Source organism: Eschrichtius robustus, chromosome 8, assembly GCF_028021215.1.
Source record: "Eschrichtius robustus isolate mEscRob2 chromosome 8, mEscRob2.pri, whole genome shotgun sequence".
NCBI lineage: Eukaryota > Metazoa > Chordata > Mammalia > Artiodactyla > Eschrichtiidae > Eschrichtius > Eschrichtius robustus.
The window spans coordinates 21,336,188-21,358,856 of NC_090831.1; the positions used below are offsets into that span (position 1 = coordinate 21,336,188).

Consider the following 22,669-nt stretch of genomic DNA (forward strand, 5'->3'; position numbering starts at 1 on the left):
TCAAGAACTGGTGCTAATGGAACAATTCGAACAGAGGCCCAAAGGTGAGAAAGCATGGGGCACATTTAGGAAAGAGTACATGACCCAGTTGGGTTGGAACAGGTGTGCAAGAGGAACAGTGGAAGGTAAGACTGGAAAGGTTAATCTATTCAACAAAACCCCTTCGGCACGCCAGGCAAGGAGCTGGGTATGCAGTGATGAGAAGAACAGGCGTGACTGCTGCTCCCATCCACCTTCCAGTCTGACAGGGAGACTGACAACAAATTAATCACAAAATAAATATTCCTTTTTTTTAATATGACCAGTTCTATGAAGGGAAAGTACAGGGTGCTCTTAATATATGTGTCACGGGGTTGCATGCTGAATGACAGCAAGGAATTTATTATTTAGTAAACTCTGGGGAGGCACTGAAAGCTTTTGAGCAGGACTGTTAGAGGATTTGAGTTTTACTTTTGGAATATTAACATGGCAACAGGCAAAGAATGGACCAGAGTGACAGTTTGCTACCGGAGGAATAAAGACCTGTTGGGAAGTGACTGCGTGAACCTATCCAAGAGGGAATGAGGGCACTGAGAGTAAGAGGGAAGGAAGGGATCATAGGATCATGGCAACGTGTACTGGCTTGGAAACTGATTGGATGTGGATGGGGAATGACGAAGACTCGTTGCCTAACCTTAGAGGCTTACATGACAGAGACATGATGGCCAAAGAGAGCTGGGACTTGGATTCAGAGACGTCGTGGAGCTTTCTCTCTCTGAACATGTGAAACATGAGCAGTGGGAGACTGGAGTCCCATGTCCTGGCAACATCGAGGGTCAGATAAAGTTCAGACTCTGCCCTCAAGCAGATATTAATGGGCTGACAATGGGATGAGTCTACTAACTGCTCTGATTCCAAAAAAAATTAGTGATTTTACTAGCTAATTAACAACATGAGATTTTTCAAATGGATTTGGACAGTCTTCTCAAGATTAAAAAAGTTATGAAATTATTTCTGAGGAAGAGTTTATAGGTTATTGATCCTACAGATTTTCTCGATTCAAAATTCCTCTCTAGCTCTGTGTCCATGTCCTAAAGATCCCTGATGACCCTTTATCCTCCATTCCCAGGGCACAGTCCCAAATTCAACAGCCCATTCCTGGCCTCTTCTCAGCATGGCAGCTCTAAGCAACAGAGCAAACTGGCTAGAAGTAGGCATCAGTACCGCAAGAGAGACCTCTTCCAGCCATCTCTAGTCCTCATCCTCCAGGGCTCCCGGCCTCCTCCAGGCAGCAGAGAGAACACACGTCCCTTTTCAACTGTAAATGCTCCAGCTCTAAACTATGACTTCCCTTCTGTGGCCCTCATTCCCTTTTTTCTTTAAGTAACTCCGGTTACAAGTTTCTGACACTTGGAACTCAAACAGTTCTCACTAGTCCAGGGGGCCTGGAAAGCAAGCACATTTACATACATACACACAAAAATACCTGCATTTACACACACATGCCACCCCCCAACGTGATCCAGTGTCACTTCATATTCGGGAAACAAACATTTCTAAGAAAAGGAGAAAGAGAAACTGCTCTTCCTTACTTGACCCATGGACACCAGCCATTAAGTTCTTACTCGTAATAATTCTCAATCACTATGGGTAACATTTTTCTATGTTTTCCCTCCTTACCCATCCCTGCGTAGAAATGCAGTGTTCTGTAGAAAGTTGATTTCTATGATCTCCCAGATATAATATTGTCCCCAGTGAGTCAGTGTCATTTACTTATAAAAGGAGCTTGGAGATCCATGGTGAACAAATCTGAAACTGTCAACCCATTTCTCTACCAGGTCTTTTGTGTTAATGACAAACAATTAAGAATTCAAGCTAGAAAGCCATATATAATTTTCATGAAATCCCTTCACTCTTTCTAGAGGGCACCTCACAATTCATATTCCATTTAAAGCCATCCATTCTCCTCATGAGTGGTCACTTTCAGGTCCCTACAAAGTCACAAGAAACTCCTTTTGTGCCTCCACTACAAGCAGATCTTGTAAGATAAGGCATATGGATAGAGAAAGCGTGACGGATTCCAGACTGTACCAGATATATCACAAATGCAGAGAAGTTGAGATGTGCTGTGGGGATTTTCCGGGCCCATAAATAGCCAATGTTTCAATATCAACTAATTCAACTGGAATATAAAATTCAAGAGGCAGCACAGAATAGTAGCTAGAAGCATAGATTTTAGGGTCAGACTCCCTGGATTTGAGCACTGGCTCTGTCGCCTAATAGCTATGTGACTGTAGGCACGTTACTTAACTTTTCTGTGCCTCAATTTCACCATCTATAAGATGGGAATAATATTAAGTGGAACCATTTGAAAGTGCCGTCTTTGTTGGTCAAAAACTGGTTGGATATTAACAGTTTAATATGGTTCAATTTAAGCTCTTATCACTTAGCATCGTTATAAAAATTAAATGTGCTAATTTATGTAAAGTACTTACAACAGTACCTAGCACAAAATGGGGACCATATACATGTTGCCTTAAAATGCATGAACAACGGAACAAATTAATGACGGATGGATGCATGGATAGATGTATATGAATGAATTAAATAAAATTGGCTAGTATATATTATATAGTGATAGCTATCATAAAGCTTAAAACTCATCAGAACTTATACATAATAAGCATAAGGCAGGTAGTTTATAGCAAACAGGAGCTTATTTGTTTCTTATAATGAATATTGATTTATATGCACATTTTCCCAACTAGACTTTTGTTAATTTTTGGAATTGCTCTAATTTCTAGCCCAGTACCTGGCATGAAATTGCTCAACAAATGTTTGTTGACTGAATGACAAATGACCAATTAAATGAATGACTGCAGACACATGCGCCAAAGGTGTTTTGAGGCCTGATTTGGTCCTTTTTCAAAATCCTGAGGGAAATTTTTAGCTTCCAAGGAACATATAAGAATCAACTCAATTTCTGACACCCTGCCAGACCTACTTCCCTCTGAGTGTTAACTTTCTTGATCAGATAAACTAGGCCTGGAGACATCAGAGAAAGATCTCCCTGAATCAGCGCCACTGGTTTTTGAACCAGAAAGTTGCATGGGGACCAGCCTTGGCTCCTAAAGTGGGTGACAAGCTACTGTATAGTTTAATAATCAGAGGAGATCTGGTCGGCAGAGACCAACCTCAGGCCCATCCGTCACAGTGACAACAGACACACAATTTCTCAGACACAGGAGGCCTCATTCTTAAACTCATAATGCACCAAAGTCCAGAGACTATGTGAAGAAGAAAGAACAAGTTTATTATAACAAAAAACAAAAAAGCCAAGACTTACCAGGAGGCAGAGGTAAAAACAAACTGTTAGTAGCTTCCAAAATCCTGGTCATGATGTGGAAGACCGCAAATTCAGCAGCATTCGCCCGTCTATTGCTGGTCAAAGAACAAAGCAGCACGTCAGCCAAGCAGCTCATCTGCAAAACCCCATCTGCATGTAAGCAGTAGCTCTGAGTGCCACATCCAGATGGAATTCATGCTAACTGTGAAAGGCTATGCCCCATAGAAAGGTTCACAGATGTGATGATGACCATTGGCCTAATGCCTAGAACCTAACCAGACGGTAGGCACATAAATGATAAACTGCATTAACTTAAATTCCCCTTCTTGGCAGTACTGAGCTCATGTGCCCCTCCCTCCCCATCAGCCAGATGCCAAGGAAAGAGGACAGGTGAAGTAACAGGGGCATAACTTTAAATGTTGAGTTCAGAACTAAGATGGATGGTGTAAGGGCTGGTGAGAGTTACTTTCAACTGGCAAGTTTCAAAAAGGCTTTGCTACCACAGGCAGCAATCAGAGTTGTTTTAGCTCTTTGTACACCATGATAAAATAGAGCAAGAAATACTTGCGTACAAGTGGAGAACCCAGGGATGAAGATTATGTTTCCTCCAACTGGCTTCCAGTATTTGGCAAATGAGATCCAGCTAGAGGGTAAAGACAGTCTGTTAACCTCTGTTCATACCCTTTCCCCTACAAGCTATCCTTCCATAGCTCTGACAGGCATGTTCGGGCAGCTGGCATTCAGGCTGTGCCCGGACACAGAACCAGCCTTTCTGAGGTCAATTCTCAAGCACTGGAATCCCAAATGGAAAGACTGAAAATGTGCAGCCGCGTCTAACAGAGCACCCTCTGTCATTGCGGGCAGTGCCCCAGCTGAGCTTCCCCACCGCTAACCGGCCCCATCGCTCACAAACACAGGCCCTCAATCACAGGCCCTTATCCATCAGTGAAGGTCAAGTGCAACAGAGTTCGCCCAAGGCCTGTTATGTGGCAAGGGTGACATAGCTGACAGCTGACAGAGGAAAGGCGGTTCTGAATAGAATGGAGGTCCTGGGCATGGGCTGCGGAGCAAAACTAGTTCCAAGTCCAGGTTCTGCATTTTACTCGTTTGCCAGCAACAGGGCAATCTCCGAGGAGCCGTTATCAGGACCACAAATCCAGGCATTGCACGTGTAGGCAAAGGACAGGGGGCAAAATTAGGAAGAGTTTCCATATGAGCACAGACAGACACTATTTATTCTCAATGACATAGATTCTCAGTTTCTCTTTGGCTGAAATCAGGTAAGATAACACATAAAAGCAATATAATCAGGTTTTGCAGCAACTTCCTCGGATTTATTTTCTAAAGGCTGTCCAGCCGCTCTCCTGGGAGGGGACGGGGAGACTCAGCTGTTTGCTGCTGGGCAGGGTGGGCAGCTTTGGCATCAATCAGTGACTGCTGAGTTGGAAAGACAGGGGCAACAAGGTTTCTGAGACCTCATCTCTACCATTTCTGGTCCTATTGGTTCTAGGAGCTGTTAGCACAAACTAGTGTTATGGGGATTCTTTTATGTGATTAACTATAGGGAAGAATGATGCTTGAAGAAAAACCTTAACACTCTGGAAGATGAAATTTAAAGTCAACAGAAAGAAAGATGGTAGGTGATGTGTTAAATAACTGTGTGTTATGGAAGGACAAAGAAAGTAGGTTAGTATCAACATGGGGAAGATCAGTAACACATTCATAAAGTGAGCCCCTTGGTATCGTTCAACTGCAAAGAATTATTATTTAACAAAGTTTCAGTGCCCTGCTTGTAAACATTAGTATATGCAAATACCAACCTCTCCTAATATACTAAAACTCTGAAAGTCAAACCTTACCATAGAAATCAAATATATGATTTAAAAACAGATACTAATGACTGCAATAAAGGCAGAAAACTTTTTTTTTTTTAAAGGTTTGCATTTTTTTTTTAAATTTATTTATTTATGGCTGTGTTGGGTCTTCGTTTCTGTGCAAGGACTTTCTCTAGTTGTGGCAAGCGGGGGCCACTCTTCATCGCGGTGCGCGGGCCTCTCACTGTCGCGACCTCTCTTGTTGCGAAGCACAGGCTCCAGATGCGCAGGCTCAGTAAATTGTGGCTCACGGGCCCAGTTGCTCCGCGGCATGTGGGATCTTCCCAGACCAGGGCTCGAACCCGTGTCCCCTGCATTGGCAGGCAGACTCTCAACCACTGCGCCACCAGGGAAGCCCCAGAAAACTTTTTTTAAAAAAATATTCCGCTACTTTATTCAGACTAATTAACTATGAACCGTCTCTATGGCCATATGACCAACAAAGGATTTGAGTGAGTTACTTCCATGCATGCACTTTACTATAGAAATAAATCAATGGGTGGCACTTGGGAGCATTTTGGGGAGTTGTTTTAATTCAACAAACACTCATAAACAAGTGCTATCCAAGAGCTCACGCTCCATTCACAGAGCCATTCTGCCACTGCCCAGTTTTCCAAAATAGAAGATTTCTTTCTGTATTTCTTTTTCATTTGTTTTTATTTTTTTAAATTTGTTTTAATTGAAGTATAGTTGATTTACAATGCTGTGCCAATCTCTGCTGTACAGCAAAGTGACTCAGTTCTACACATATAGACACTCTTTTTTTAATATTCTTTTCCATTATTGAATATAGTTCCCTGTAAGGCAGAAAACTTTAAAAATTAAACATGAAATTAAATCAGGGCCATATCTAATAAATTTAACTAATCTTCCAGAATTCAATGCAAAAATATTTGTTCACATTTACACACTGGTCCTATGCAAACCTGGAGAAATGGAGTGTTGGAGTGTTCTTTCTCTTTCTGTATATTTAAATACTTTAAAAATTTTATCCATCTTATTATTTCCAGGTTCTAAGTAGGGTGAGGTCTCAACTCCATATGCATTTTGAAAGACTCAAGACAGCCTCAAATTTCAATCCAGCTGCATCACTCCTATTTACACATGGACCGGTGTTATTAATTTGGATCACACAATTTCAGTGAATGGCTACCAGGTAAATGGGATGCCAATCTCATCAGCAGACTCTATAACGTGGTAAGTATTTATACAACTGGGCTGGAATCTTACCTAATTGGGCTATTGGAGCTAAGTAAGAATTGAAGTTCAAGTTCTCTCATGTTTGCAGAAACCTCCATGTACATAAATCACTACCTATGGTTTAATAAGGAGCTAGAAGATGACAAGATGACATGAACATTTGGCAACCATGCTGAATTCATCACTGTTCCAGGCGTCCATGAGCATATAACCACTACTGCAAGGGAGTGCAATAAGCCACTTCCAGAGCCACATTCTCTTTGTTTTTTGGTTCTTTTCCCCCTTTCTTCAATCTACAGCACCATATATACAGGTTTGAGGATGGGAGAGCTCCAAAAAACCTAATATGAAAAACCTACTGAACCACATACTGAGAACTATACACCCAGAGACCAAGCGGTTGAGGGGGGCGGTGGGTTCGGTGGAGAAGATAAAGCAAAACCAACCAGTTTTGAAACGTAGTCCAGAACCATCTGTTCAATTTTCTTCTTTTCTACACCCTGTAGATGTCTCAAAAGATGGTCTTTTAGCTCAGACACCATCTGAAAACAGAATATAGATTAGATAAGTCACAACCTACCCACTCACACCTGCAACTGGTTTGAATTCTATTCATTTATTAACACTTCCTATCAATATGAAAGATATTGGACCTGAAGATCCCACTAGCAGAAATGCATAACCCACAATATTCCTTTGATGGGCATAAATCAGGCGGCACCACCATTTTCCTCCAGAGGAATGACTTATGATTCACCCAAAGTCCAGTGAACAGCTGAGAGCCAGGCTCCCAGCCCTGTTGAGAATTCTCCAAAGAAGCCAGTGGAAGTCACTAGCTTAGCAGTCAAAGGCTTTGGGATCTACCAAAGGATTGAAGTCTACTGCTCCTGGCTCTGGAGAGCTAACAGGAACAACTCTAAACGTGGAATGACTATGCTAATGGGGGCGGCGGGAAGGGACAGGTTTTGGATGTTTGCAAGGACAGAGGCTGGAGTAAAAGGAAATGCACCAGGTACCTCTCTCTGCGCAATGGTTAAGACATTCCACGCAGCTCCCTGACATGTAAAGGTATGGATATATTTAGCCTAGTGCCTCCAAATGGGCTTGTTTCTATAGCCACACTCTTCTAACCATCCCTGGGGCTCCCCAATCAGTGTGGCATTCCCAGCCCTCCTCACTTTTTGCTTTTCTCTCCCTTTCTTCCTTTTTTTCTCGCTTTTGCCTAAATGGCCTGCTCAGCTACAGACCCTCTTGGCTAGAGAAATCTTTGCATCAATAAACACCATGGGAATTGTGCAACTGACAACACAAGTATGTATATCTTCTATTTTAGCAGATTTACATTTATGACAGACACCCTGGGTAAACCTTAGCCCGTGGCATCCTGGGCCAAGACAGAGTGGTATATTATTTCAATTCAGTCTCCGGCATGTGCTAATTGATTAGGCTTTAAAAAAAAATTATTTTTTTTTCTGTGTAAGTTATAATGCATATTTTTGTGCATTTCAATTTTTCTATAATAAGCATAAAGATGAAAATTTAAATTGCTCATAATCCTACCATCTACATTAACATTTTGGTTTTTTTATTTTCCTTTTTTCCAGTGTGCACACTCATTCTAATATTTTACAATCTGCTTTTTCTCACATAATAATTTATGTCATTAAATATTCTTTATCACACTAGTTGTAATGGCGGCACAGTGTCCAATTTTATGAAAATACTATAATTGAATTATTTATTCCCTTCTTATACATATGCAATATTTCCTTTACTATTGTTACAAATACCACCAAAAAATCCTTACACAAAAGTTGCTTGCCATATCCTCGATTATTTTGTCAGGCTAAATTCCTAGAAATGGAATTCATTGGGTCCCTACTTAAGGTTATAGAGACACTGCTAAAATGGCTTCCACTGTGGTTATATTAATTTCCAATTCCATCTCATGAGGCTGTCAAATTCCCTGTACCCTGAACTTTCCTAGTATGATTTTTAAATTTTTGTCAATTTGATAGACAAAAAAAAAGACAAACAAATAAAAACATTTATTCTGTTTGTCATTTGATTACAGCAATGTTAAGCATTCTCTTTCTTACCCTGCCCCAAGTCAAGATCTCTTGGCCTAAATTAACTTTTGAAAATTCACTGGTCACAGCTTTTGTCCATTTCCCTTCCAGTGTGTTGTTACTGATTTATAAACATTACATGCCAAATGTTATTCTTTTATCACATATGTGGCAAATACTTTTTTCTAAACGCATTGCCTTTCTGTTGTTCTCTTCTAAGTTTTCAGTCAATCTTCTCCTGTAGGTTTATGTTCAATAATACACTTAAAAGGCTTTCTCAGTATTTTTTAACTGTCCACTTATTTTATTCAAATTCTTTCACACAGTTTAAATTTTTTATATTAGATTCCTTAACCTGATATTTCTGTTGGTTTATGATATAAAGTGGCGGTATTTGGGGTGGGAAGAATCTAACTTAATTGTCTTTTCCAAATAGTCAGGCATTGATTGATTGATTGAAGATTATTTCTTTCCACATTGATTTTTAAATGCCTCATTTTTATCATACATCAAATATCCAAATTTAAACTAGAGCCTCCTGTCTATCTTTGTATCAGCACCATATTGTTCCAATTATTGTAGATCAACAACACATTTAGATATCTCGTAACGCCAGTCCCATTCCTCTTTATTTTGTCAAGTGAGTCAGTCAACTGTCAGAGAAATTTCACTGGCTTTTTGTTTATAACTTTACTAAAGCTAGATGCTAAGGATTTGGAAATAATATACTGTTTTTCGTTGTCTTTTTTAACTGGTTAATCCTAATCAAAAAGAAAATAAATATAGCATCACCAGCTTACTAATTTGCAGCATTATTTTTTTATTTTATTATTTTCCCAGTTGATTATTTTGTTTGTTGCATTAGACAATCATAGCGTCTTCTTTTACTTTTGTTTCTTATTGCATTGGCTAGAATTTCTAAAACAACATAAAATTTTAATGAAAATAGCAAGGATACTTAACTTCTTTCTGATGTTAATAGGAATGCCTCCAATGTGACATGAAGAAGGATGCTGGCTACTAGTATTAGACTATACTTTGTTTAAAATTCCAGGAGTGGAATTTTACTTTTATCAACTTTTAGCACCTATAGAATCTTTTTTTTCCTCTTTGACTTAGTGGTGTGATGAATTACATTAATATATTTTCTAACATAAAGGCTTCCTAGAAAGAAGCCCATGTGGCTGTGTTGTATTTTCAAATAGAGCACTGGGAAGTATTTTAATTACGCTTGTAGTATCTGTATTCATAAGCATAAGTAGTCACTGTCGGATTCTGGTTTTAAGGTTATGCTGGCTTTTTAAAGTGATTAAGAAGCGTCCCATCTTTTTTTCAAAAATACTTTACATGAGAATGATCTGGTCCTTAAAAGTCTGAAAGCACAAACTCATTAAATAACTTGGGGCCTTTTTTGGAGATAATCTTTGATATTTTTTCCAAATTATTTTATGGTTTTTATGCTTTCAGGCTTTCTATCTCTTCTTGGCTCAAGTTTGGTCATTACTAGTTGCCACGGAAACTTTGTTTAACTAGAATTTTTAAGTGTATGGATATGTATTTACACATATTTTTCTCATATTTTTAAACTAGCTATATTTAAGGTAATAGATTATCCCATTCCTAAGCCTGCACAGTATTAAAAATATTTTATTAGACTTTTCAAATGTTTAATAGTTTTTTTTTAAGATTTTGGATTTATTTGCCAATTCTGCTCTTCAATTAATTTATTTTGATTTATACCTCTTTGGTCTTCCTAGTGGTAGGACCTCTTGAGAAAGAATACTTTATTCCGTTGTATTTTAAACCCAAATACAAATGCTACAGAGACGCTGCTGTTCCCTATTTTAAAAACTCTCAGTGCTATGCATTTCCCTATGGTGTTTTATAATTATACATTTATTGGGGTGACTGATTAATTTGTGTCTCTCTCACAAGACTACAAATACCAAGAGGGCAAAAATTATATATGTGTTCCTCACCACTGAACACACAGGGCCTACAGTGAGTGACTGGCAACAACCCTGTGTTGAAAGAGTGAATGAAAAACAAGAACAGAATGAGAAGTACAATCTAGCCCTTTCCGCTTTCCTTGGAGCCCACTGTTTACCAGCACTGAACATCCCACAGACCACTTACCAGCCCCATAAGCAGCCGCTGGTGGTTGTCTTCCTCCTGGAAGAGGGGTGTTAATCTTGGCTCTGAAATTAAACAGAGCAACAGTCAAGCAGGGTGGTTTTCGGGAATGGGCTAGAAGGAGGATGCCTCAGCCTGGGTTTCCCTTCTCTGAGTCACTGCGAAAACATAACACTTCCCTGATGGGATGAAAATTTTTCATTCAGTGTGACCTAGTCCTACACGCTGCAGCTTACCACTTAGTGATATGCAGAGAGAGAGAGCTGTGAACCAGAGAGGCAGAGACTGGGAAAGAAAGAAAGAAAACAAGGAACACGTTCCCAACACCAATATACTCTGACTTTGATTTCTCTTCAGTGTGAAAACTCACCACTAAGATCCTCTGCTTCATAGGAGATTGAACGGCTTGGGCCCTCTCTAAACCCTAAGGGAGGGGCAAACCCAGGGATGGGGACTTAGTGGAAGGGTCGCATGACTCCCTTCTTTCTGACTCCCAACTTGTAGTTTATAGAGTTACTGAGGTGAGGAGACCAGTCAGTTACTGCGGTAAATAAGAATAATTGGCACAAGTTACGGGACTGAAAAGGTAGCTAACTGAGGTGGAAAAGTGGCATGTAAGGTTAAACCAAATGGCACTTTCTCCACCTTGATCTGCACCGCACCAGCAAGACTGCAGGGACAGGAGAACGCTGTCTCTAGGAAGATCTCTGCCCTAACGCCCGCTAACGGCACCTTCATGCCCCATCTTCCTCTCCCAGAACCTGAGTCACAGAGCCCGTCAACAGGCGGAACTGCCCTGGTCAGGGGGCTGAGGACTCCTCGTGGGAGGGCACGGATGCCTCTTGACCCCTTGAGATAAATCCTAACTGGATCCTACACAGCCTTCATGGTGAACAATTCAAAACTATAGCCCAGTAGTTTTCATGGCTGTTTCGAACTTCACAAGGAATGTTCCATCTCTGACAGTGACATTTTTCCTAGGAAACTAGCACAACCAAAGCACATGAGAGGAAGGGGCAAGTTCCCTGAAGGTCACCAAGTGAGAACGACTAGTAATGGGCTGCAAACAGGCCTGAAGGACAAGAACAGGAGTTCTACCCAGTCGTGGGAGCAGAGGACACATAGAAACCTCAGCCAGACCGGCAACGCTTCCCACGGTGCAAATCCCCTAGCAACGCAAGGAGGGGAGCCTGCGTGCACATTCACACCCCTGGCGGACTGCCTCTGCCTGGTGCTGGTGGCAGAGCCCTGGCTTCAGGCCTAGATGGCCTGGTTCCCGGGGCTACTCAGTGACTTCACAGCTCATGCGGGCTGTGCGCACAGCTGCAGGATGTGCGGCAACGCATCATATAAAATAATGTCCGTTAGGGTCACCCAACATATACCTAAACATCCAAGCCCATAAAACAGAAGTGGGACATAAAAACAACAGCTCCTTTTTTAACGGAGGCTGACCTTTATGAAGTGTGGAAGAGTTCCACAGACAAAATCACAAAAAAGCCTGTATTGAATATGCTCAGCATCCTCTCCCCCCAGTTTCCCCTGGCTAAGTTCCCCTTCTTTGTCAAGACTTAACTCGGACATCACCCCCCATGGGAAGCCTTTACAACCTTTGTCCCCACTCCTGACCTAGCCCCTCATCCCCTGCACCCTGCAGCTGCATAATGCCTGTCCCCTGGTTTAGAGACTATGTGTTAGCATTTCTTCCTCACACACTAAAGATAAAGCAGCCATCTCAGGTATCCCATGCACCAAGCGAGGGACTGGGCACTGTAAACACGACTCCGTTGACTCTCATTTTCTTCTCACGCTTGCCCTGAGGAGGACAACACACAAAATGGGTAAATGGCTTGCCTAAGAGCACACGGTGGCCAAGCTGGAGTTTAAGCGCAGTTCTGTCCGCCTCTAAGCCCATGCTCTCCCCCCATAACCACACTGCTTGTCTAGAGGCCCCTCGTCTGTGTGCCCCTATGACCTAGCCCAGTGAGTGCCCAAGTGCTAACCAAAATGAAAGGAGCATACAAGTCAAAAATCCTTGTATGATCAGACAGCTGGAGAGAAAGCAGCTCTCAGCCAAGGGAACTACACCCTGGGAGTACAGCCAGAGGGCATGTTAATTCCATCAGTTCTGTGGGGAAACAGAAGGAAAACCAACAGTCAGGGATTCCTCGGCAAGAGCGGCTGTCCCCGAAGGACCTGGTGCCAAGAGAGACATGGAAGGAGCTGGGTGGCCACTCTGACGGGAAAACAGTAAAGGGTGCTGCCTTCGCAGCACTAGTAGAAGTGATTTTTCCCTGCCAACCCACAGTGGGTGGAAGAATGGTATTACAAACAAAACACTGACTGAAATCCAGAATGCTTTATTACAGGTCTTTTCTTACCCAAATTCCTTGCTTCTAGGTTAGAAATCACCCTACAAAGAAATTAGTCAATGTTATTCACACAGGAAGCATTATTTAAAAAAAAAAAACAACGAAAGCCACAACACCATACAAAGATATCCTCCTTTAAAAACTCAGAAAACCACTGCAGAAACTGTTCTCAGGCTGCTGAAAACCTCAAAAACTTTAATCAACTTGGCAAAAGCCACATTAGGCAATTATAAAATCTCAAAACTCTTTAGTGCAAACAATGACAATAATTTAGAACAATTACAGCTCTCAGTCGTTGGAAATAAGGGGAACAGAAAATAGAACAGGGGTTGGAATGGGGCCTTTGCTTATAGCACCCGAGATGACTCATCTACCCAGAAAATATGCTTTCAAAATAAGAGCAAGCTCACCAGCCCACTTACACTTGTTTAAAATCAACCTAATGTTTGTACCCCTCTGAAGTGCTCAACTAATAAGTGTTTTCTTTACCACTTATTCCTTCTAAGTCATCCATCCCCAGGATGCAAATCTAAAAGGTTTAACATATAAATAAATTTTTCCCACTAGAAACTCTAGCTCCAAACTCCAGAATAGGGCTCAGGTGGCTGCATTCATAAGCTGACAGCATCATCTTGCTGAGGATACACAACAAAAGTAAGCTACTTCCCTGAAAGGTAGCCAAGAAAGTAATTGCAAAATATAACCATCTTACAGCTACAATAATCCCTCATTTTACTTACTTTATTGCATTATCAAGAATATTTCTCACATACACCGTGGACCTTCTTTTTCCTTTTTTCTAGGAGTGAGAACACGTCAAAGGTGTGGAAGGTGAAGGTTTTGTGGGTGACATTTTTCACATTGAGGTCATAATACAATATAGTTCAGAGTTCAGAAAAAAGACAGGTACTTTCCAGGTAATCAGAACACCTAGATTCTTTAACAATTGCTTTAAAAAAGTTTTATTCTGAAACTATTACATATTTTATATAGTTGCAAGTCAACTACATATTATATACAACAACACTACAACTATATCCAACAATGCTACAGACAGCTCATGTACTCTTTACCCAGTGTCCCTCAGTGTTTACATCTTCTATAAATAACTATAGTACAATACACAAATCAGCAAACTGGCACTGGTACAGTGAGCGTATAGTGCTGTCATTTTATCACATGTGTAGATTCACATACCACAATGTACCACCATAATCAAGATACAGAACTGCTCCGTCACCCCGAAGATCTCCCTTGTGCTATCCCTTGATAGGGGTTACGTTCACTCTTTTCCTTTCAACCATCCCTGACCCCTAGCAACCACTACTTTGGGAACACCTAGGTTTTTTTAAAATCAATTTTTAACTACACAAGTAGCACAAAAACACATCTGAGACCCGGATGTTAACCCCACTTCTACTATGAACATGCCGTGTGTGTCCCTTAACCTCTTTGCACTTGAATTTCCTCTTCAAGAGAAGAGAGGTCAGAGAAGCACCTTGGTCTCCCTCCTGGGGATCAGCAGTATCAATGAACAGTGCCTGGCAAGTGGGGAGAGTGCTGGAACACAGGCCAGCCGAATGACCTAAGGGCATCACCTAACCTAATCGGCTGGGCTTCTGCTTCTTGCTCCGCTCTCAGGAACCCACACATACCTCTTCCGAGATCAGGCTGTGCCACTCTCTCCTGACCACGCTGTTGTTATAGTGTAAGTGTGGCTTGGAGTACTTAACATATTCCAGGTTGGAGTTCAGTTTTTCCCAGTAGCCCTTAAAGCTATGCACCTGTAGGAGACAAAATCATTGGTGAGCTTGAGAAGCAGGTTCTGTGGCCCAAACTACTCGGCAAGGGCCACGCAGGCCTTGCTGCAAAGCTGGGCGCGCTTCACTTCCTTAGCTCTCATGAGGCAGCATTTCTGAGTGGACATTTCCCACAAAGGATGGCTTTCTTGCCCCGATAGGAATTCTAAAATAGACTCGAAGAGGCTTGCCTTCCTCCCTTCCTTTTCGAGTCCCTTTTACACACAGAGAGAGCTGCTCACCTCCCTAAGCCGGTAGGACTCCCCTGGGTGAGGGCTAAGTGGGGAAGCCTACATTGAACACATCAAATTATTTCCTCCCCAGAGACCCATTTTTCTGACTCAGATTGTGTCAACAATGCCATGTTTGGTGAGAGAATGTGCACAAGATTTGGAACACGTGGAAGAATAGGTTTACTTTCCCACTAAGTTCATTTACTTCCAAAGGATCTTTTTCAAAACTCAGGAATCAGAAAGGTGAAATGAACTCCTTTCACAGTCAGTTGTCGAATACTCCAAGACAGAATTAGTTGGCGACCATCCCATCTAGGTTTTTGATGTACTGATATCATTGTACTACCCTGAAGCAAAAAATACCCATTACGTTCATTTTTAAATAAAATGCAAGAGTAATACATTTTTTTAATGTTGAAGGATATCCTGACAAAAAATTGTTTTTGCAAATTAATGAAGATAGATTTATGATACACACTTTCTTGCCAAAATATATGCAGTTAAAAAGATGTGACTGGGGTCGAGGGTGCAATGTGTGGCCATAAAACAAAGTGAGCTAATGTCTACTGTGCAATCAGACTTGGCTATATTACAAGGCAAAAAAGAGAACTTAAAAAAGATGCCTCAATCAAGAAAAATGCCCTTTTGTTAAGTAATAGCACATCACCCAAATTCTTATTGAAAGGATAGTCACAATGGGCTCAAAATGGATGTTGAAGTATCAGTAAAGTGAGTTACATAATAAAACTAACTTGCTGTTTCAGAAATTAGTTGGCTGGGGAGGGAGTCCGGGAAAAAGTCTGGAACTGCCTAAGAGGCAAGAGACCATTGTTTTGCGGTGCGTGAGGAGAGGGGATTCAGAGCACCGCCTAACCGAGCTCCAGAGTTGGGCGCGAGCCATGGCTATCAGTGCGGACACCAGAGATGGTCATGAAACACTAAGGCTGCTGCTGCAGCCACCAAGAAGTCTATGTGCAGGCACACGACACTATCCACACCTCCCCTCCCAGGAGCCTGTGCAGCCCGCCACTGCCAGGGTCCCGTGATCCAGGGACAACTTCCCCGGGAGAACGCACGGTGCGCCTCAGGCTGGTGCAACGTCACGCTGGCCTCTGCCGCCGCAGGCTCACCCTGCATCCTGCCCCTCCCTCCCCCCGGCCTGAGTGAGCCAGAGACCCCGAAGCAGCTGCTCCTTTAACCCCGTCCTGTCTAAGCGACGAACAGACGCCCTCAGGAGACCTACACACAGAGGCGGGTCCAAATCCAAAGCTGAACTCCGGGAGCTGTGCGAACAAAGAAGAGAAAGGGAAATGTCTCCCAGCAGCCTCAGGAGCAGCGGATTAAATCTCCACAATCAACTTGATGTACTCTGCATCTGTGGAGTACCTGAATAGACAACGAATCACCCCAAAATTGAGGCAGTGGACCTAGGGAGCAACTGTAGACTTGGGGTTTGTTTTCTACATCTAATTTGTTTCTAGTTTTATGTTTACCTTAAACCAGTTTAGTATTTAGAGTTTATTATCATTGGTAGATTTGTTTATTGATTTGATTGCTCTCTTCCTTCTTTTTTTTTTTTTATATATAGATATATATATGTTTTTCCTTTTTCTCTTTTTGTGAGTGTGTATGTGTATGCTTCTTTGTGTGATTTTGTCTGTATAGCTTTGCTTTTACCATTTGTCCTAGGGTTCTGTCTGTCTGTTTTTTTTTTTTTCTTCTTCTTTAGTATAATTTTTAGCATCTGTTATCATTAGTGGAGTTGTGTTTTGGTTTGGTTGCTCTCTTCTTTCTTTCTTTTTCTTTTTTTAATTACTTTTTAGCTTTTTTATTTTTAATATTTTTAAAAATTTTTTATTGTAATAACTTTATTTTATTATTATTTTTCTTCTTTTTTTCTCCCTTTTCTTCTGAGCCATGTGGCTGACAGGGTCTTCGTGCTCCAGCCAGGTGTCAAGCCTGTGCCTCTGAGGTGGGAGAGCCAAGTTCAGGACATTGGCCCACCAAAGACCTCCTGACTCCACGTAACATCAAACAGCAAAAGCTCTCCCAGAGATCTCCATCTCAACGCTAAGACCCAGCTCCACTCAACGACCAGCAAGCTACAGTGCTGGACACCCTATGCCAACCAACTAGAAAGACAGAAACACAACCCCACCCATTAGCAGAGAGGCTGCCTGAAATCATAAGGTCACAGACACCCCAAAACACACCACCGGACACGGTCCTGCCCACCAGAAAGACAAGATCCAGCCTCATCCACCAGAACACAGGCACCAGTCCCCTCCACCAGGAAGCCTACACAACCCACTGAACCAACCTTACCCACTGAGGGCAGACACCAAAAACAATGGGAACAATGAACCTGCAGCCTGTGAAAAGGTGACCCCAAACACAGTAAGTTAAGCAAAATGAGAAGACAGAGAAACACACAACAGATGAAGGAGCAAGGCAAAAACCCATGAGACCAAACAAATGAAGAGGAAATAGGCAGTTTACCTGAAAAAGAATTCAGAATAATGATAGTAAAGATGATCCAAAATCTTGGAAATAGAATGGAGAAAATACAAGAAACGTTTAACAAAGACCTGGAAGAACTAAACAGCAAACAAGCAATGATGAACAACACAATAAATGAAATTAAAAATTCTCTAGAAGGAATCAATAGCAGAATAACTGAGGCAGAAGAACGGATAGGTGCCCAGGAAGATAAAATAGTGGAAATAACTACCGTGGAGCAGAATAAAGAAAAAAGAATGAAAAGAATTGAGGACAGTCTCAGAGACCTCTGGGACAATATTAAATGCACCAACATTCGAATTATAGGGGTCCCAGCAGAAGAGAAAAAGAAAGGGACTGAGAAAATATTTGAAGAGATTATAGTTGAAAACTTCCCTAATATGGGAAAGGTAATAGTTAATTAAGTCCAGGAAGCACAGAGAGTCCCACACAGGATAAATCCAAAGAGAAACACACCAAGACACATATTAATCAAACTATCAAAAATTAAATACAAAGAAAAAATATTAAAAGCAACAAGGGAAAAACAACAAGTAACATACAAGGGAATCCACATAAGGTTAACAGCTGATCTTTCAGCAGAAACTCTGCAAGCCAGGAGGGAGTGGCAGGAAATATTGAAAGTGATGAAAGGGAAAAACCTACAACCAAGATTACTCTACCTAGCAAGGATCTCATTCAGATTCGACAGAGAAATTAAAACCTTTACAGACAGGCAAAAGCTAAGAGAATTCAGCACAACCAAACCAGCGTTACAACAATGCTAAAGGAACTTCTCTAGGCAGGAAACACAAGAGAAGGAAAAGACCTACAATAACAAACCCAAAACAATTAAGAAAATGGTAATAGGAACATACATATCGATAACTACGTTAAATGTAAATGGATTAAATGCTCCCACCAAAAGACACAGACTGGCTGAATGGATACAAAAAAAAGATCCATATATATGCTGTTTACAAAAGACCCACATCAGACCTAGGGACACATACAGACTGAAAGTGAGGGGATGGAAAAAGATATTCCATGCAAATGGAAGTCAAAAGAAAGCTGGAGTAACAATTCTCATATCAGACAAAATAGACTTTAAAATAAAGACTATTACAAGAGACAAAGAAGGACATTACATAATGATCAAGGGATCGATCCAAGAGGAAGGTATAACAATTGTAAATATTTATGCACCCAACATAGGAGCACCTCAATACATAAGGCAAATGCTAACAGCCATAAAAGGGGAAATCGACAGTAACACAATCATAGTAGGGGACTTTAACAACCTACTCTCACCAATGGACAGATCATCCAAAATGAAAATAAATAAGGAAACACAAGCTTTAAATGATACATTAAACAAGATGGACTTAACTGATATTTATAGGATGTTCCATCCAAAAACAACAGAATACACTTTCTTCTCAAGTGCTCATGGAACATTCTCCAGGATAGATCATATCTTGGGTCACAAATCAAGCCTTGGTAAATTTAAGAAAACTGAAATTGTATCAAGTACCTTTTCCGACCACAACGCTATGAGACTAGATATCAATTATGGAAAAAAAATGTAAAAAACACAAACAAATGGAGGCTAAACAATACACTACAAAATAACCAAAGATCACTAAAGAAATCAAAGAAGAAATCAAAAAATACCTAGAAACCAATGACAATGAAAACACGACGACCCAAAACCTATGGGATGTAGCCAAAGCAGTTTTAAGAGGGAAGTTTATAGCAATACAATCCTACCTCAAGAAACAAGAAACATTTCAAATAAACAAGCTAACCTTACACCTAAAGCAATTAGAGAAAGAAGAACAAAAAACCCCCAAAGTTAGCAGAAGGAAAGAAATCATAAAGATCAGATCAGAAATAAATGAAAAACAAATCAAGGAAACAATAGCAAAGATCAATAAAACTAAAAGCTGATTCTTTGAGAAGATAAACAAAATTGATAAACCATTAGCCAGACTCGTCAAGAAAAAAAGGGAGAAGACTCAAATCAACAGAAATAGAAATGAAAAGGGAGAAGTAACAACTGACACTGCAGAAATACAAAGGATCATGAGAGATTACTACAAGCAACTATAGGCTAATAAAATGGACAACTTGGAAGAAATGGACAAATTCTTAGAAAAGCACAACCTTCCGCGACTGAACCAGGAAGAAATAGAAAATATAAACAGACCAATCACAAGCACTGAAATTGAGACTGTGATTAAAAATCTTCCAACAAACAAAAGCCCAGGACCAGATGGCTTCACAGGTGAATTCTATCAAATATTTTGAGAAGAGCTATCACTTATCCTTCTCAAACTTTTCCAAAATATAGCAGAGGGAGGAACACTCCCAAACTCATTCTACAAGGCCACCATCACCCTGATACCAAAACCAGACAAAGATGTCACAAAGAAAGAAAACTACAGGCCAATATCACTGATGAACACAGATGCAAAAATACTCAACAAAATACTAGCAAACAGAATCCAACAGCACATTAAAAGAATCATACACCATAATCAAGTGGGTCTTATCCCAGGAATGCAAGCGTTCTTCAGTATACACAAATCAATCAGTGTGATACACCATATTAACAAATTGAAGGAGATAAACCATATGATCATCTCAATAGACGCAGAAAAAGCTTTTGACAAAATTCAACACCCATTTATGATAAAAAGAAAGTAGGTATAGCGGAAACTTACCTCAACGTAATAAAGGCCGTATATGACAAACCCAAAGCCAACATCATTCTCAATGGTGAAAAACTGAAACCATTTCCTCTAAGATCAGGAACAAGACAAGGTTGTCCACTCTCATCACTATTATTCAACACAGTTTTGGAAGTCTTAGCCACGGCAATCAGAGAAGAAAAAGAAATAAAAGGAATCCAAACTGGAAAAGAAGAAGTAAAGCTGTCACTGTTTGCAGATGACATGATACTATACATAGAGAATCCTAAAGATGCTACCAGAAAACTACTAGAGCTAATCTATGAATGTGGTAAAGTAGCAGGTTACAAAATTAATGCACAGAAATCTCTTGCATTCCTATACACTAATGATGAAAAATCTGAAAGAGAAATTAAGGAAACACTCCCATTTACCACTGCAACAAAAAGAATAAAATGCCTAGGAATAAACCTACCTAAGGAGACAAAAGACCTGAATGCAGAAAACTATAAGACACTGATGAAAGAAATTAAGGCTGATAACAAACAGATGGAGAGATATACCATGTTCTTGAATTGGAAGAATCAACATTGTGAAAATGACTCTACTACCCAAAGCAATCTACAGATTCAGTGCAATCCCTATCAAACTACCAATGGCATTTTTCACAGAACTAGAACAAAAAATTTCACAATTTCTATGGAAACACAAAAGACCCCGAATAGCCAAAGCAATCTTGAGAAAGAAAAATGGAGCTGGAGGAATCAGAGTACCTGAATTCAGACTATACTACAAAGCTACTGTAATCAAGACAGTATGGGACTGACACAAAAACAGAAATATAGATCCATGGAACAGGATAGAAAGCCCAGAGATAAACCCACGCACATATGGTCACCTTATCTTTGATAAAGGAGGCAAGAATATACAATGGAGAAAAGACAGCCTCTACAGTAAGTGGTGCTGGGAAAAATGGACAGCTACATGTAAAAGAATGAAATTAGAACACTCCCTAACACCATACACAAAAATAAACTTAAACTGGGTTAAAGACCTAAATGTAAGGCCAGACACTATAAAACTCTTAGAGGAAAACATAGGTGGAACACTCTATGACATAAATCACAGCAAGATCCTTTTTGACCCACCTCCTGGAGAAATGGAAATAAAAACAAAAATAAACAAATGGGACCTAATGAAACTTAAAAGCTTTTGTACAGCAAAGGAAACCATAAACAAGACGAAAAGACAACCCTCAGAATGGGAGAAAATATTTGCAAATGAAGCAACTGACAAAGGATTAATCTCCAAAATTACAAGCAGCTCATGCAGCTGAATATCAATAAAACAAACAACTCAATCCAAAAATGGGCAGAAGACCTAAATAGACACTTCTCCAAAGAAGATATACAGGGGCTTCCCTGGTGGCGCAGTGGTTGAGAATCTGCCTGCCAATGCAGGGGACACAGGTTCGAGCCCTGGTCTGGGAAGATCCCACATGCCGCGGAGCAGCTAGGCCCGTGAGCCACAATTACTGAGCCTGCGTGTCTGGAGCCTGTGCTCCAAAACAAGAGAGGCCACAATAATGAGAGGCCCACACACCACGATGAAGAGTGGCCCCCACTTGCCGCAACTAGAGAAAGCCCTCTCACAGAAACAAAGACCCAACACAGCCATAAAAAAAAAAAAAAAAAAAAAGATATACAGATTGCCAACAAACAGATGAAAGAATGCTCAACATCATTAATCATTAGAGAAATGCAAATCAAAACTACAATGAGGTATCACCTGACACCAGTCAGAATGGCCATCATCAAAATATCTACAAACAATAAATGCTGGAGAGGATGTGGAGAAAAGGGAACCCTCTTGCACTGTTGGTGGGAATGTAAATTGATACAGCCACTACGGAGAACAGTATGGAGGTTCCTCAGAAAACTAAAAATAGAACTACCATACGACCCAGAAATCCCACTACTGGGCATATACCCTGAGAAAACCATAATTCAAAAAGAGTCATGGACCAAAATGTTCATTGCAGCTCTATTTACAATAGCCAGGACGTGGAAGCAACCTAAGTGTCCATCGACAGATGAATGGATAAAGAAGATGTGGCACATATATACAATGGAATATTACTCAGCCATAAAAAGAAATGAAACTGAGTTATTTGTAGTGAGGTGGATGGACCTAGAGTCTGTCATACAGAGTGAAGTAAGTCAGAAAGAGAAAAACAAATACTGTATGCTAACATATATATATGGAATCTAAAAAAAAAAAAAAAAAGAGTCCTGAAGAACCTAGGGGCAGGACAGGAATGAAGACGCAGATGTAGAGAATGGACTTGAGGACACGGGGAGGGGGAAGGATAAGCTGGGACGAAGTGAGAGAGTGGCATGGACATATACACACTACCAAATGTAGAATAGCTAGCTAGTGGGAAGCAGCCGCATAGCACAGGGAGATCAGCTT

General features: G+C 40.7%; 1 protein-coding gene across 1 annotated transcript in view; it reads right to left on the bottom strand.

Moving 5' to 3' along the window:
- GSAP (gamma-secretase activating protein) overlaps nt 1-22,669 on the bottom strand; it is an 88,688-nt gene that overhangs the window by 5,857 nt on the left and 60,162 nt on the right. The window contains exons 20-26 of the mRNA XM_068549926.1: nt 14,629-14,757; nt 13,714-13,772; nt 12,983-13,014; nt 10,605-10,666; nt 6,846-6,941; nt 3,898-3,968; nt 3,326-3,420 (exon numbers count right to left, since the gene is read on the bottom strand). Coding sequence (XP_068406027.1) covers nt 3,326-3,420; nt 3,898-3,968; nt 6,846-6,941; nt 10,605-10,666; nt 12,983-13,014; nt 13,714-13,772; nt 14,629-14,757 — 544 coding nt within the window. The remainder of the gene's footprint in view (nt 1-3,325; nt 3,421-3,897; nt 3,969-6,845; nt 6,942-10,604; nt 10,667-12,982; nt 13,015-13,713; nt 13,773-14,628; nt 14,758-22,669) is intronic.